The sequence below is a fragment of the Cebus imitator genome, unplaced genomic scaffold, assembly GCF_001604975.1.
Source record: "Cebus imitator isolate Cc_AM_T3 unplaced genomic scaffold, Cebus_imitator-1.0 Scaffold391, whole genome shotgun sequence".
Lineage (NCBI taxonomy): Eukaryota > Metazoa > Chordata > Mammalia > Primates > Cebidae > Cebus > Cebus imitator.
Window position 1 is genome coordinate 1,126,694 of NW_016107706.1, and position 13,750 is coordinate 1,140,443.

Below are 13,750 nucleotides of genomic sequence, written 5' to 3' on the forward strand. Positions count from 1 at the left end.
GCCATTTCTCCACATACCTTCACTCTAAATCATAAACTAACATGGCACACACTGCTTTGCAAATCAAGAAGACCGTGTGTCTTTTTCTTGTCAGAAAAAAAAAGCTACCAGCGTATCCACATCTGTCTATGTGTCCCTTCTCTGAAAATCTCTGCAGCAGTAAAGAAAAGCTTTAGAGTGGGCTGAAGAGCCCCTCCAAAAGGGACGCACAGATAGGTGGGAGAGGCCCAGGGCTCCTTAGAACCTCTCTAAAAGTTGAAGCCCCCTGACCCAAAGGCAAAAGATTTGGAACTATAATCACATCATCACGTTACTCTTTATGAGCACCAGCACTGGCAAAAATGGGGCTGTGGTCCTCAAGTCCACTTACCTGGTCCTGGCACAAAAGTTCAATTTTCTCCTCTGCCAACACAGCAATATCCTCTTCTTTTTCCTGTTCTCCTGGTTTTTCATTATTAGAAGAGCTAGTGGTTTGAGACTCATTATCCAAGTTGATAATTTTTTCATAAACATGTTCCATAACTTTTCGGACTTGGAGCATGTCACTAGCAGAGAGTCTATCTCTGTAAAAAAGCAATGGCATATTGTGACATCAGGGAAATCACTGAGATACTATCTTTTCCACATTCTTTTTCTTTGATGTGAACATTTTATAAAGATGAAAAATAAACCGATGTTTTTAGTCATTACCTTAATCCATTTTTAGAGTTGCCAAAAGATTTTCTACAGTGTCCTTCTAAAACACAGTTTATGTACAACTAAATGAGATTAATTTATGTTCTTAAAACTTAATGTACAGGCCAGGTGTGGTGCCTCATGCCAGTAATCTTGGCACTTTGGGAGGCCGAGGCAGGTGGATCACTTCAGGTCAGGAGTTCAAGACAAGCCTGGCTAACCAACATGGTGAAACCCTGTCTCTACTAAAATACAAAAAATTAGCTGGGCATGGTGGTGCATGCCTGTAATCCCAGCTACTCAGGAGGCAGAGGCTGCAGTGAGCCGAGATCATGCAACTACACTCTAGCCTGGGCAACAGAGCGAGGCTCCATTAAAAAAACAAACAAACAAACAAAAAAACCAACTAAACAAAAACACTACATATGCATACATAGTAGCCTTCTGGGTTTTATTCCCTTGAATACTTTCCCAGAGCCTGGGCAATCTAAGTAATTCTGGAAAAGAAGGCAGCTCCCAATGCTTACCAGGGTCCAACACTCTCAGTGCTCAGTTTTCCCTGGGCTCTCCTCCCCACTGCCATGCCTTCACCTTCAACTAGCACCTGTGGGCTTGAGTTTAGACCTGGAGTCTCAGCCTTCTGTTCTAAACCACAAATCCAACAGCTAGCTATCTTCAGCTGGATATCCTATAGGCACCTCATACTCTGCATGTCCCAAACTAGATTCATCAACACCCTACTTCTGTATCTCCAATAACAGTCAATAACCACCACACCAAAAAACTAAGGCTTACACTCTGAAAACCATTTGAACATCAGCTGTTAAATCTATCTGAAGTGATGTTTAGGACTCACTTTAAAATAATCGCGCGCGCGTGTGTGTGTGTGTTATGTGTGGAGGGAGGTGGGTGAGAGGGCAGGTAGAGGTATAGGTGAAGCAAAATGTTAAGCAAGGTATTGATAATTACTGAAGCTATCTGACAGGACAATGGGGGCTCACTATCCTCTTTCTGTGTAAGTTCAGAAATCTCTAACGAAAAGGTTTTGAAAACTTTTGATTTTACTTGCTAGAATATACATATTGTTAACAGTTTAGTATCCCATTACTACACTACTAAAATTCTTCTCTTGGGTGTCCCTGGGCCATATCCCACAGTGGCTCAAAAGTTTCTGGTGTTTAGTCACTGCACGCTCTATGGCTTGGCATTCAAATCCAACATCAACAAAACCTCTAAAACCTCTAACTGCCTTGAGTTTACGTCCTAGTACCCCCCGCTGCCCGTCCATCCCACACTGCCGTTGCATGGGTCCTCACACTACCTTCCACTCATCCCACACTGCAGTTGCCTGGGTCCTCACACTACCTTCCACTATCTTACACATGCTCCCACTGCCACATCCCTGATCACACCGTGTCCTGGACTTGGAATATCTATCTTTCCAAGTTCTACCCATCATTACATGGCCAGATCAAATTCCATGTCCTTCAAGAAGCCTCTCTGGAAGGCTCTAGCCAAAAACTCATTTCTTTCTCCCACTCTTATTATTCCCTAAGTATCCAAAAAGCAATTATACACAGGTTGTGTCCTAAACTGTGAAGTATGGCAACAGACAAAATGCATGTTTATTTTATCATTTTTTTCCTTAGAGACAAGGTCTGTCTGTGTTGCCCAAGCTAGAGTGCAGTGGCATGATCTTGGCGCACTGCAGCCTCAAACTTCTGACAATCCTCCTACTTTACCCCCCTGGCTAGCTCGGCCTACACGTGTGTGCTACCATGCACAGATAATTTTTTTACTTAAATCTTTTGTAGAGACAGGGGTCTCACGACGTTGCCCTGGGTGGTTTCAAACTCCTGGCATCAATTAATTCTCCCACCTCAGCCTTCCAAAGTGCTGGGATTATAGGTGTGAGCCACTGTGTCTGGCCTTTTTTTACTTCTAAACACCTGCAGTCGACTAAAGTTGGTACCTGGTAAGTGGTTTAATAATAAACTTTCGATATTATAAAATCAGCCTTAGATTTGGTATTTGGTTCCTTTGCCATAAAAGCAATCATAAGGAAAAGGACTTATCTCCAGTAGTTAATTAGATCAAGAAACCATATATTTACTTACTTTTTTAACGTTTTTGCTCCTGAAGATGCATGAGGTTGGAGGTAGAAAGGAATTTTGTTGAATTTGGGCATATTTTTCTGAAACAGTAAAAGTTAAAAAGGTATAATAGTTTCTATTAGCTGATAAACTAAAATAATGTTAACAGGAAAACATGACTTGCAAGTAATAATTATCTTAAAATTAAAAGTGGCTTTCTATGAAATTTATAGTAAGCTATCAAATTACCTAAGTCAGCCTTGGAGAAAATTCATCAGAAAAATATATGTAACTTAGTGGTAATATGAAATTGTAGCATGGCTCTTCGTAGATAACAATGTAAGGCATTAAAGGGAAACAAACTTTAATTTTTTAAGCCATACAAACCAAACTCTCAATTCTACATTAAAATATTGAGGTTGATACCTAAAGGCCCAAACAAAAACTTCAGTGTCTTGACAGCAACCCATGGCATTCACCTTGGGGCAAAGCCACACATTCTGTGCTGGTGAGGCCCATCATCCAGGCCAATCAAGGTCCTCCCATATTCTTTCCCTATGACATCAGAGTGAGGTCTGAGGTGTTAAGAAAGAGTGGAAACCTTAGGCAACAACCCAGATGTCTACCATGAAGTAAACCACATGCTTAGATGAAGTTGATAAAATTACGTGGTCATCTTTTCTCAGGGTATTAATCCCGTCTGAGCCTCCGTGCCACATCCTGTCTGGATGTCTCCTCTCAGAAATAAGCCACAGGCCTAAAGTCAGCCAAGTGTCCCAGGGGAGTTTCACACTCAAAGAAATTAGTGGCTTATGGAGTGCTCGGGCATAAGAGAAGATCATGGAATATCCATCAGGTGTTAGGCTTTAAGTCTTAGAGCTATATCTGGGACAGAAAATAAAGTTTCTGAGGGTTCTAAAGATTAAATTCCTTTTCATATGGCTTTAGAAAGATACAAAATGGATCAACAGCACCTAAGAGAGTCTAGAAACAGAACCACAGAAATTTAGTACATGATAAAGACNGCCTCTAAAATTCTGTCATCATCATTGAATTCAAGAGCCACATTTTGATGGCAGTATCTCCCATTCTAGTTTCTTCCCTGTGGAAAATTAGTAGAAAAAGGACAGATTTTCAATAAATTGTGCTAGCACACTGGCTGTCCCTTTGGAAAAAGTTAGAATCCTACTTCACACCAAACAGAAGAATAAATTCTAACAGATTAGAGATCTAGACATAATTATCATAAAAGGACTAGAAGAGAATACAGGAGAACAGTTTTGTTACTTTGGAGTAGGAAATACCTAAACAAGACATGAAACTCAGAGCCATAAAGGATCAGTTTGATTATATAAAAAGTAAAACTTTTCACCTGGTAAAAGACAGCAGTAATAAAGTGAACATTTAATTGAGAGACACAGGTAATAGTTAAAGGGTTAATATTCAATATAAAGAACCACCCCACAAATCAATAAGAAAAACGACCCAAAAGAAAAATGGGTAAAAATACAAACAGGTAATTCACAAAAGAAAAACAAATGGCCAATATGAAAAGATGCTTAACCTCACTATTATTTCTTTTTAATCCACGCACAAATAAAGAAATGCTATTTGCTTATCTTTTAGCCAAGATTAAAAGTATTCAGTGTTGGTGCAGGTGTGGGGAAATGGGACTCATACACTGCTGGTGAGAGTGTGAACTAGTACAGCCTTTGTGGAGGGCCATTTGCCAGTATCTATCAGAATTTAAAATGTGCATACCCTTGGATCCAGCAATTCCACTTCTAGGAATTTATCCTAAAAAGTACACAAAGATATATGTACAAGGATGTTCACTGCAGCACTGTTTGTAATAGAGAACATTGGAAACAACCTAAATGTCCATTAATAGGGGACTGATTAAATAAATTATGGTACATTTATACAGTGGAATCTAACATAGTCATTAAAAAGGAATGATTCACATGTACAGACATGAAAAGATGTCCAGGACACATTTTTTTTTAGGTGGAAAAAAGTTGCAGAACAGTATGTAAAATGAACTGTAGACACATCTATATACACAAATAATATATGCTTGTATGCAAAGAAAGTACCGAAGGCTATACATTAATTTATGAATAGCCGTTACCTCTGGGAGGAAGGATAGGGAGTGAATGGGCGAGAATGAATTCTTGGGGAAGAGATGAGAGCTTCATTCATTTATTATTTTATTGAATAAGCATATATTATTTTTATAATTAAAAACCAACAAAACTAGATATATAAATAATTATCAGTACTACTTCTGGGACTCTGGAACTGCAAGGAAGCAGAGGGGGATTCCACTTGGGAATCTAGCTTTTATTAAGGTTTAAGCTTATACTGTCTAAAGCAGCTCTTCATTTCACAAGTTGGAAAAAATAAAAGAGCAAAGTGGGAGTGGAGGACACTTACATCCACAGTGATGTCAATCACCCATTGTGGCACTGTCTCATTAAGAAGCATCGACTCAGTCTCACCCCCGGAGTCTCGGCAGAGCAGCCTAAACATAAGCCATCAAGTAGTAAGTAACACAACAAGCACAGATGTCAAAATAACTGTCAACAAATATTAGAGGGAGGAACCTTCATGGTTTTCATGTAGGATAACTCCCATTTGATAACTGAGAAAATAAAGTATAGCCTGGAAGAATGATTCACTCAGCTAAAAGGGAAAGCAGGCCCTAAAATTCAGGCCCCCAGATTTCAAGGCCAGGCATACACTATAGCTGCTTCTTGGAGTCCCTGGGTGATGACAGGAAACCTGGGTGCAAGCAAAGCACTCAATAAAGGTCCCCAGCTGTGCCACAGTGCATGGCGGAGGCTTTCACATGCAGTGGAAGTCAGAATATTTCTGGTAACCACTCAGGAAACTATAAGAAAGAAAGAAAATCCTGCACTCAAGAATGAGACAAGCATGTCTTATTCCTTCTTTCTGCCGGCACCTACAGACTAGTAAGCTCTCCCCCTGGCTTTACCAGGACCCTGCTGGCAACTTGGAGGTGAACTAGTCCAGCTCTTCCCTGAAGGACCCCACACATAACTGTCTGGCACCCCAGGCAGCATCAGTGTCAGCATCAACAGTTCCCAGGAGCAGCCCACCTCATCTTGGCTGGGCCAGACTAAGGAAAGTAACCTGCTCTGAAGCTCTCCTGTGGGCTGGGACTTCTAGCAGCAGCAGACATTTCAGTATCTTATGGACACGGGATGCTTCCAATCCCTGGCATCCCTAGAATTTAATAACAAACTATTTCTAATATCAAAATATTGAGTTTGAGTTCTTAGCAAATGGGACACCTTCTCAGGCAGAACCTCTGGTCTTTCTCACCCATACCTGAACAGTGTGCGACCTCCAGCTTCACCAAAGATCACGGGTGTGTGTGGGGGCACTTGAAAATATCCATTTCCCTTCTGCACTCTGTTCTCTTGCTCCCCATTTACTAGAAAAGATGCAGGTGCTGTTAGCATCAGAGTTAGTGCCCAGAACACACACTCTAAACATTTACTCCCACAAGCTTCAAACACTGCAAGATTACATTCAAATGTCCTCTAGGTCCACCAGTTAGAAATAAAGGCTAAAAACAAAAGTTAAATTCCTGAAAATAAGAAACACAGCAACTTGTGGTATATTTCATGGAAAAAATGACTATATTTTGGAGGATTTTAATAAAAGAAAAGATTCATGTTTGAGATTCGGAACAAAAACATAACCAGCTACTTCAGCCACAAGGAAGTCTAGGTCAGTCTGTATATAAATGATGATCTAGGGTTTTTTTTTTTTTTTTTTTGGTAGAACACTAAGCTCTGAAAAATTTCTCGAGGAAAAAAAATTACATTTAATGGTAACCATAACTAATGACAGAAGTATTTGTGAAAAAATCCTCAAGGAGTCCACAATTTTACTCTTATTGTTCTCTGCACATTTCCTTTCCACTGTTGTTTGTTTTTTCTTTGAGACAGGGTCTCATTCTGTTGCCCAGACTGGAGTGCAGGGGGGTAATCACAGATCATTGCAGCCTCAACCTCCCCTGGCTCAAGGGACCCTCCCACCTTAGTCTTCTGAGTAGCTGGACCAACAGGCACACACCACCACACCCGGCTAATCGTTGACATTTCTTGTAGGGACAGGGTTTTGCTATATTGCCCAAGATAGTTTCAAACTCCTGGGTTCAAGCAATCTTCCTGCTTCGGCCTCCCAAAGCCCTGGGATTACAGGTGTAATCCACCACACCTAGCTCTACTCTGCTTTCTTTATAAACTTTTGACCCAGCATAGGTGACCTCAACTCAAGTGCGAATTCATTCATGACATTTTCCTCATCCAACTGGAAGCATTGACCCCCTGAAGTCCTATCGCATTTGTGGAACCTCTCTCCTAGCGCTCAACTCTTCTATCTCGGAATGCTTTCCATAAGTAACTCTGCCATGTCTGAACATCAGCTCCTCAAGGACAGGGGCCATACTAATGTGTCTTTAGTACCAACATCTGAAACTTGCTGAGGGGCCCTGAATAGGAGAGCAGCTCACCAAGCACCATCTGACCAACTCCAGAGTGTCCACTGAGGATGCTGCAGGTGCTGTGGTCTGAGGTCTGGATGAGGAGGTGGCCATGCCCTGCCCTGCCTTTCCCATGCAGTCTGATGTTAAGGATGATGTGGTTTCTGGTGATGTCTTCCTTACATTCCTCACCCACTGTTCTGATAACTTAATCCTTATTGCTTATTTGGGCCTCTGAGGGAATCCCATCTAACTGGAAATGGTATGTCCACAGCAACATGCTGTTAAGCAGCAGAGCCCACCCCAGAATCTAGCTTTCCTGACCCTCTGTGGAAAACTTTTCCATCAGTTTCTTTGGCTCTAAGCCCACTGTACAATTCCAACAGAGATCAAAGTGTGTCAGGTGATGTAAAAGAAAAGCCACCCTAGGGGAGGTAACAGCACCCTCTCTCTGACAGGAATATCGAAGACTGGTTTTCAAGGAAGCATGTCAACCTCATGTGAGAGATCTAAATTCCACACATCATTATGGATGAATTTGACAGCCAGAACAAAGTCCCTGGCAGGAGGTACTCGCAATTGTTGCTCACTTCTGGTGGCCATCAGATAATCTTCAGCAGAGTAAGCCTCAGTAGATGGGACTCAATGACTCCTCAACCAGCTGTAGGTTACACATGAGATGTGAAATTCTAAGTTATTTTTTCCCCTTCCTTTGATCAAACTGAGACAAATTCATATATTCAAAACACGTTCTCCTGTGCTGCTCACAGGAAGTTACTGCCACTGCCTGTGGCATGCACACCTTTCAAATGTCCTCAATGACATTAATTCTTTTTTTTGGAATGTTAGAAATTTCTTTATTATTACTTATTCTTATTAAGCGCCAGCATAATACTGCAGAAAATTTCAAATCACCCTTGATAACACACTTTCTTTTCTCCTATCCGAATTCTTGATCAAGAGTTTTTCAAGTAAAGACATGCTCTTCTCTCTTCTGTATAAAACTTTATGAAATAAAGGCAAAAGATGGTATATATCTTGCTGGAAAATGCTGCCCAGAGCTCTGGAGAGGGTGGCTGCCCGAGCTCCCTTCACTGTCCAGGTCCTGAAAGACTCCTGTTTATGAACTGTCTCTTCACAAAGCAAGTCCACCACTTGCTGGGTTTATCATTCTGAGGGTCGAAAGCTTTCTAACAAAGTCTCAGTCCAGTCTCTTGCCTTAGCTGTTGTAAATAGGCTCTCATCACTTCATCTTCCTGTTTGTTTGCAGGTTTGGCATAAATCGCATTAAGTGGAAAACCAGGCTCTCCAGGAATGGGAAAATTAGTGATTCCCAGTGTATACATTTCTTTCTCACCTTGGCTTTTGGAATTGCACTTTTGGAGTTTCTTCAGACACTCAGAAATGTAGAGAGTTATACATATCAAGGTCCTATCAGCTTCATTCTTAACTTCATAGTTCTTGAAGAAGACATTGGCCTTGAAGTAATAGATGGCTTCATCCACAATATCTGTATCTTTTATCTCTCTGGGGGCAGGTCCTTTGAATTGACTTCTGATAGGTAACAGTGCCATGTTTCCAATGAGTTTGGTGTCAGGATCCATGAGAGAAGAGTGGTAAGCCGGCATCTTGGCAGCGCCCGGGTTTCAACCCAGAGGAGCAGGTGACATTAATTCTTTACACATGCTTAAGCATATGCCCAGTCACTTGTAAGTTGCAATTTGATTTTTTTATTTTCTTTTGGAAACAGAGTCAAAATCAGGTAGGCCATGAGACTAGGAAATAACATTTCAGGCCAACATGAAGAATGACTGTGTAATGACAAACCTGGCTTTCTGATGCAGTTAACTACCTAGCTTTGGAGTTTAATCCAAAAGATCACAGGTACTGTGAGGAATATTTTTGAAATAATAAGGTGCCTTGTTTTAAGATAAAAGTCATCTGAATACAAATATAGGGCATAGGGTATATACCCTATAGGGTATTTTATTTATCTTGAGCAGTCTCACTAAAAACCACATCATAAAGTGGTCTGTTCTTTTGGAATCTCTATCTCGGTTAAGACTGGATGGATGTTCCTACTTTGAGATGTGGAAGGGAGGACAATAAATTGAGCACATCATAAATATTTCAGCAAACAGTTTTAGTAAGTACCTTTTAAGTACCTTTAACTTTTTATGCAACTATCTGAATATAAAAACTAACCATGGTTTACTTCATTTTCCTCTTCATCCATTGGATTCACATGTGTTCTAGGCCAATATTCCAAGAGTGCTTGGAGTAAAAGTCCTCCTAAATTCACTGTAAAAAAGTTAATTAAAAAGAGATAAAATGGAAAAGAGAGTTAATTGGCTTTAACCTAAAAATAGAGTAAAAATTCTAAGTTTGTACATATTCTGATGTTAAATTCCTAACCTAATGCCAATGATGCCTAAAATCAACACTTGATTCATTCTGCCAATTCTGCTAAAATTTTATCTTAGAACGTTTAAAGCAATGATGGTATGGAGCAAACAGATATTCTACTTGGTTGTTCGGATAGAGCTATTCTTCAAAAACAAACAAAAATGAGAATCACATTCTCATTTCCATATGAAGTTACTTCCATATGAAGCTATTTCCATATGAAGTTATTGAAACAATTTGTATACCTCAGGTATTTGTATATACCACATTTTTAGGACATAACCAACAAACATAAAGAACTTTTACAAAGATAAGTACTTAGCAAGAAACAGCTCATATCCACCTTCTCTTTAGGAGGGAGGAAAAAAAATGAAGGACACTTAAACTCACATTTTGGATCTGACCCATCAGGGCTGCTGAAACCAGCATCTTTTGCAGAAACCCAGGCAGCAAAACAGTCACTTTCGTCCAAAGTAATAGTTAACATCTATCAAAAGAAAAACCTTAGTGGCATTCATTTGAATACATTCTCCAAACAAGTCTAAAACCTTCATCTATGTGTACTATTTGACTAAAGTGCTAAGTCATCAATTCAGAAACAAAATGTGTTTTGTGTGCACATTTTGCAACTACACAATTTAGTTTCTTGGGATACCAAAGGCATTTAAATCGCATCTGAAACTTTTTAATTTTTTTCTCTTTTAATGTTTTTTTGGTTTTTTAAATTTTGTATTTTTCTTTTTTATTTCTTTTTCCATTTTATAAGTTTTAACATAATTTTTTTTCTTTCATACTTAAAAACACAGGACTCTATAATAATTATTATGAGCTATAATGAAAAACTCCAATTATCCCAAATTATACAAATATTAATTGCTAACTTACCCCTGTTTTTAGGTCTACTGAGAACCAATTTGGCACATATACCATTTTAAATCTTTTCTTAATTTCATCTTCAAAATCTACTTTGCCCAGATCTTCAACTTTACATGCCTATATATCAAAAGAAAGTATAATGATCAATATTAAGTGGTGAATTCACTTGATTCTGACGTTGCTATACAAAATTTTACATATTTTCATATGTCTAAGTGAAACAGTCTAAAGCACATTTCAAAAAGAATGTGGTCCTTTTTGTAAATCTTAAAACATTTCCTTAAATAACAATCTGCTGCTATAAAAATTTTAAATTAAAAAGCCACAAAATATTTGGGAAGAAACTGTAATTTAATTGTGCTGTTGTTGATATAACATACCACTAGCACACTTACCTGGAAGCAATGTCAGCTGAATTCAAAAGTAAGGAAAAAAAAGATCTCCAAAGAACAAATAAGTTACTAAGCGCTTACTTTAAGAACACTGAAGTTCCTCTCTGGCTGATTCACAATCTTTCCTTATTCCTTCTCTTATTCCCTAAACAAGTGTGGTCCCCAACAGTATGTCTCAAACTTCCTCTTGGCACCAAGCGGCTTATTTCCAACTATAACTCACTTCAATTATGAGCTTTATCACAGAATGCACCTTCCACCGCATCTTAACAATGATGTGGCTCTTTTGAGGGTCCCAGTTGTCAGCCATCTTCTCAAAGGGAGACTGCTTATTCTCCCACATTCATTGTTCCTTGATGCTGTATGGAGACCATTACTCCACCATCTCCATGTAAAAACTTACTTCTTTGAGGCCCCTGTCATTTAGCAGCAGTAAACTGTAACACCTTTCCTTCACTGCCATCTAGCAACCTCCGTGGCCAACTCTCCCTCATTTACTGAAGACTTGAGCCCTGGGATCACTGTCTTGCAGTCTACCTCAATTAAATCTCTCTTTTCCTCATATCTTTGATCTTGCCACCTTCCCCATTACCCTCAGCACATGACTCTGATTCCTTTTTCTCAAAACAAGAGAAATGTGACAGAATCCCCTTGACTTTCTCTGTCATTCTCCCTGGTGCGAGGAAAGTGGCGTCCCGTCTGACTGTGCTCTGGTCCCCTCACCTCTTGCTTCTTGGGACGACCTTGTATTGTCATCTACCCATGAATGTCTCTACCGGCTTCTCCCCAGGAGCAATGAAATATGCTCAGATTTCTTACATCTGAAAAATACCCAAATACCCAAACAAAATCAGAAGCTTCCTTTGGCCCTCTGACTCCCGCATCTTCTCCAGTTTCTGCCTCTTCCTGCCAACACCTCCAAACAAATTTCTTCAAAGATTATCCAGTCAAATTTTCTGTTTCTTCACTGTTCAAATCACTACTCAAATCACTCTATCTGGCTTTTGCCCTTAAGACTCTACCCAGAGACCACCCTCTTTATTTAAATCCATGTGCACGTTACAGTCACATCTTAAATCAACTCAAAGCAGGTTAATGCCACTAACCCCGAGCTGCCATTGGCTCTTGGTTTTCTAACCCACACCCCTTTTAATCATACACTATTGTGGCTTCCTCTTTTCCCAACATCCCTGAAAGACTGATGACCTAGTTTCTTCTCAGTCTACATATGTCTCTTGGAAACTCTAACATGACATCAACTGTAATCTACAAGCTGATGACTGCTGAGCCTTTTTCTCCAGCCCAGATCTTTAACTGTGCATGAGACTACACAGCTGTCTGCCCACCAGATACCTCTACTCAGATATCCCACAGAAACTCAAATTCAACATCTTTCTCAGCATGTCCTTTTCTCCTGATAACCCGTTTTTCACCTTACATTCCCTATATCACTTTCATTCACCAAACTGTCCAATCCAGAAACCTGGGGCTCATTCTTGCTTCTTCCTTTCCTCATACTCCTTTTGTTAAAGTATTATTCTTGTGGCCAGGCATGGTGGCTCACACCTGTAATCCCAGCACTCTGGGAGGCTGAGGTGGGCGGATCACGAGGTCAGGAGATCAAGACCATCCTGGCCAACATGGTGAAACCCCATCTCTACTAAAAATGCAAAAATTAGCTGGGCGTGGTGATGCATGCCCATAATCCCAGCTACTTGGGAGGCCAAGGCAGGATAACCCCTTGAAACCAGGGAGTCGGAGGTTGCAGTGAGCTGAGATCTCGCCACTACACTCCAGCCTGGGCAACAGAGTTACACTCTGTCTCAAAAAAAAAAAAAAAAAAAAAAAAAAAAAAAAAAAAAAAAAAAATAATTGAATAAATAAAAAAAAAAAAAAAAAAAAAAAAAAAAAAAGAAATGAAAAAAGTATCACTCTTGCTCACAGGCCTAAATATTTTCCTAGTCATTCTATTTTTTCCATCCCCCTTATTCTCACCCTAGTCCAGACAAATACCATTTTTTACCTGCATTTGTGCAACTGCCTCCTATTATGTACCAGATACTGTGCTTCTCAACATCATCAAGGAATAGGCACCCCTGACATTTTAGGAGTGAAGAAACCATTTTAGAGATGTTCCCTAGCATGTTCCCTAGACCACTTGGTGAGTAATTGTCAGAGCCAAGGTTAGGGTGCAGCTCTGTCCAACCCCCAAGCCAATGTTCCTAAAAACTCCTAACTGTCCTACGCTGTTCAGTCATGTCTATTACACCCAATCATTTGATACCAAAACTTCAAGGTCGGGATATGGGAAGCTGCTAGGTACACAGAAATGCCAATCACGATGTACACTAGCCCCATCTAAGTAGAACGATCTCCCATTCAGACAGCAGGACTCTGCTCAGGCCTCAGTTAATCAGACCAAGAGTGGACAACAGACCTATATACAGAAAACTGATATATCAACTCTCAAAGAGTAACTGGCCTGATCAGATTCTTTTGGGTATTCTGGAGACAATTAGGTCCCGGGCAGCATGAGGTGAAGTCCGGCCATAGGACAGAGTTAGGGACACATTTGTGGCAGAGTATCAAAGTGAAGAATCAAGAATTTCTGCTGAGGAGTTCCTTTGGGCTGTTCTGGATCCTCCCAGTCCCCAAAGGAACCCTCTCTAAAATCAATGGAGTTTCTAGCCCCATCCCCAACAGGCATCTTTCTATTGTAGAGAAAAATAAATCAGATTTTTGAAGCTTGCTGCAACTGAACTTTCTACTCAAAGAACTAAAGCCTCTCATTC

The 13,750-nt window shown here is 40.1% G+C and overlaps 2 protein-coding genes across 5 annotated transcripts in view; both read right to left on the minus strand.

Moving 5' to 3' along the window:
- WDR48 (WD repeat domain 48) overlaps positions 1 to 13,750 on the minus strand; it is a 44,885-nt gene that overhangs the window by 2,273 nt on the left and 28,862 nt on the right. For 2 of the 4 annotated variants that reach the window (XM_017508359.2, XM_037731279.1), the window contains exons 12-19: positions 10,576 to 10,683; positions 10,081 to 10,177; positions 9,490 to 9,585; positions 6,123 to 6,228; positions 5,205 to 5,292; positions 4,530 to 4,565; positions 2,793 to 2,869; positions 371 to 563 (exon numbers count right to left, since the gene is read on the minus strand). In XM_017508359.2, coding sequence (XP_017363848.1) covers positions 371 to 563; positions 2,793 to 2,869; positions 4,530 to 4,565; positions 5,205 to 5,292; positions 6,123 to 6,228; positions 9,490 to 9,585; positions 10,081 to 10,177; positions 10,576 to 10,683 — 801 coding nt within the window. The remainder of the gene's footprint in view (positions 1 to 370; positions 564 to 2,792; positions 2,870 to 4,529; positions 4,566 to 5,204; positions 5,293 to 6,122; positions 6,229 to 9,489; positions 9,586 to 10,080; positions 10,178 to 10,575; positions 10,684 to 13,750) is intronic. The other 2 variants (XM_017508358.2, XM_037731280.1) reach the window with 1 other exon arrangement.
- Positions 8,125 to 8,971, minus strand: LOC108289094 (actin-related protein 2/3 complex subunit 3-like). Its single transcript, XM_037731288.1, has one exon. The coding sequence runs from the start codon at positions 8,910 to 8,912 to the stop codon at positions 8,475 to 8,477; it is 438 nt and encodes a 145-aa protein (XP_037587216.1). The 5' UTR covers positions 8,913 to 8,971; the 3' UTR covers positions 8,125 to 8,474.

Bases quoted from the DNA above. Each gene is read 5' to 3' on its own strand.
- LOC108289094 (XM_037731288.1), bottom strand. From the start codon at position 8,912: ATGCCGGCTTACCACTCTTCTCTCATGGATCCTGACACCAAACTCATT.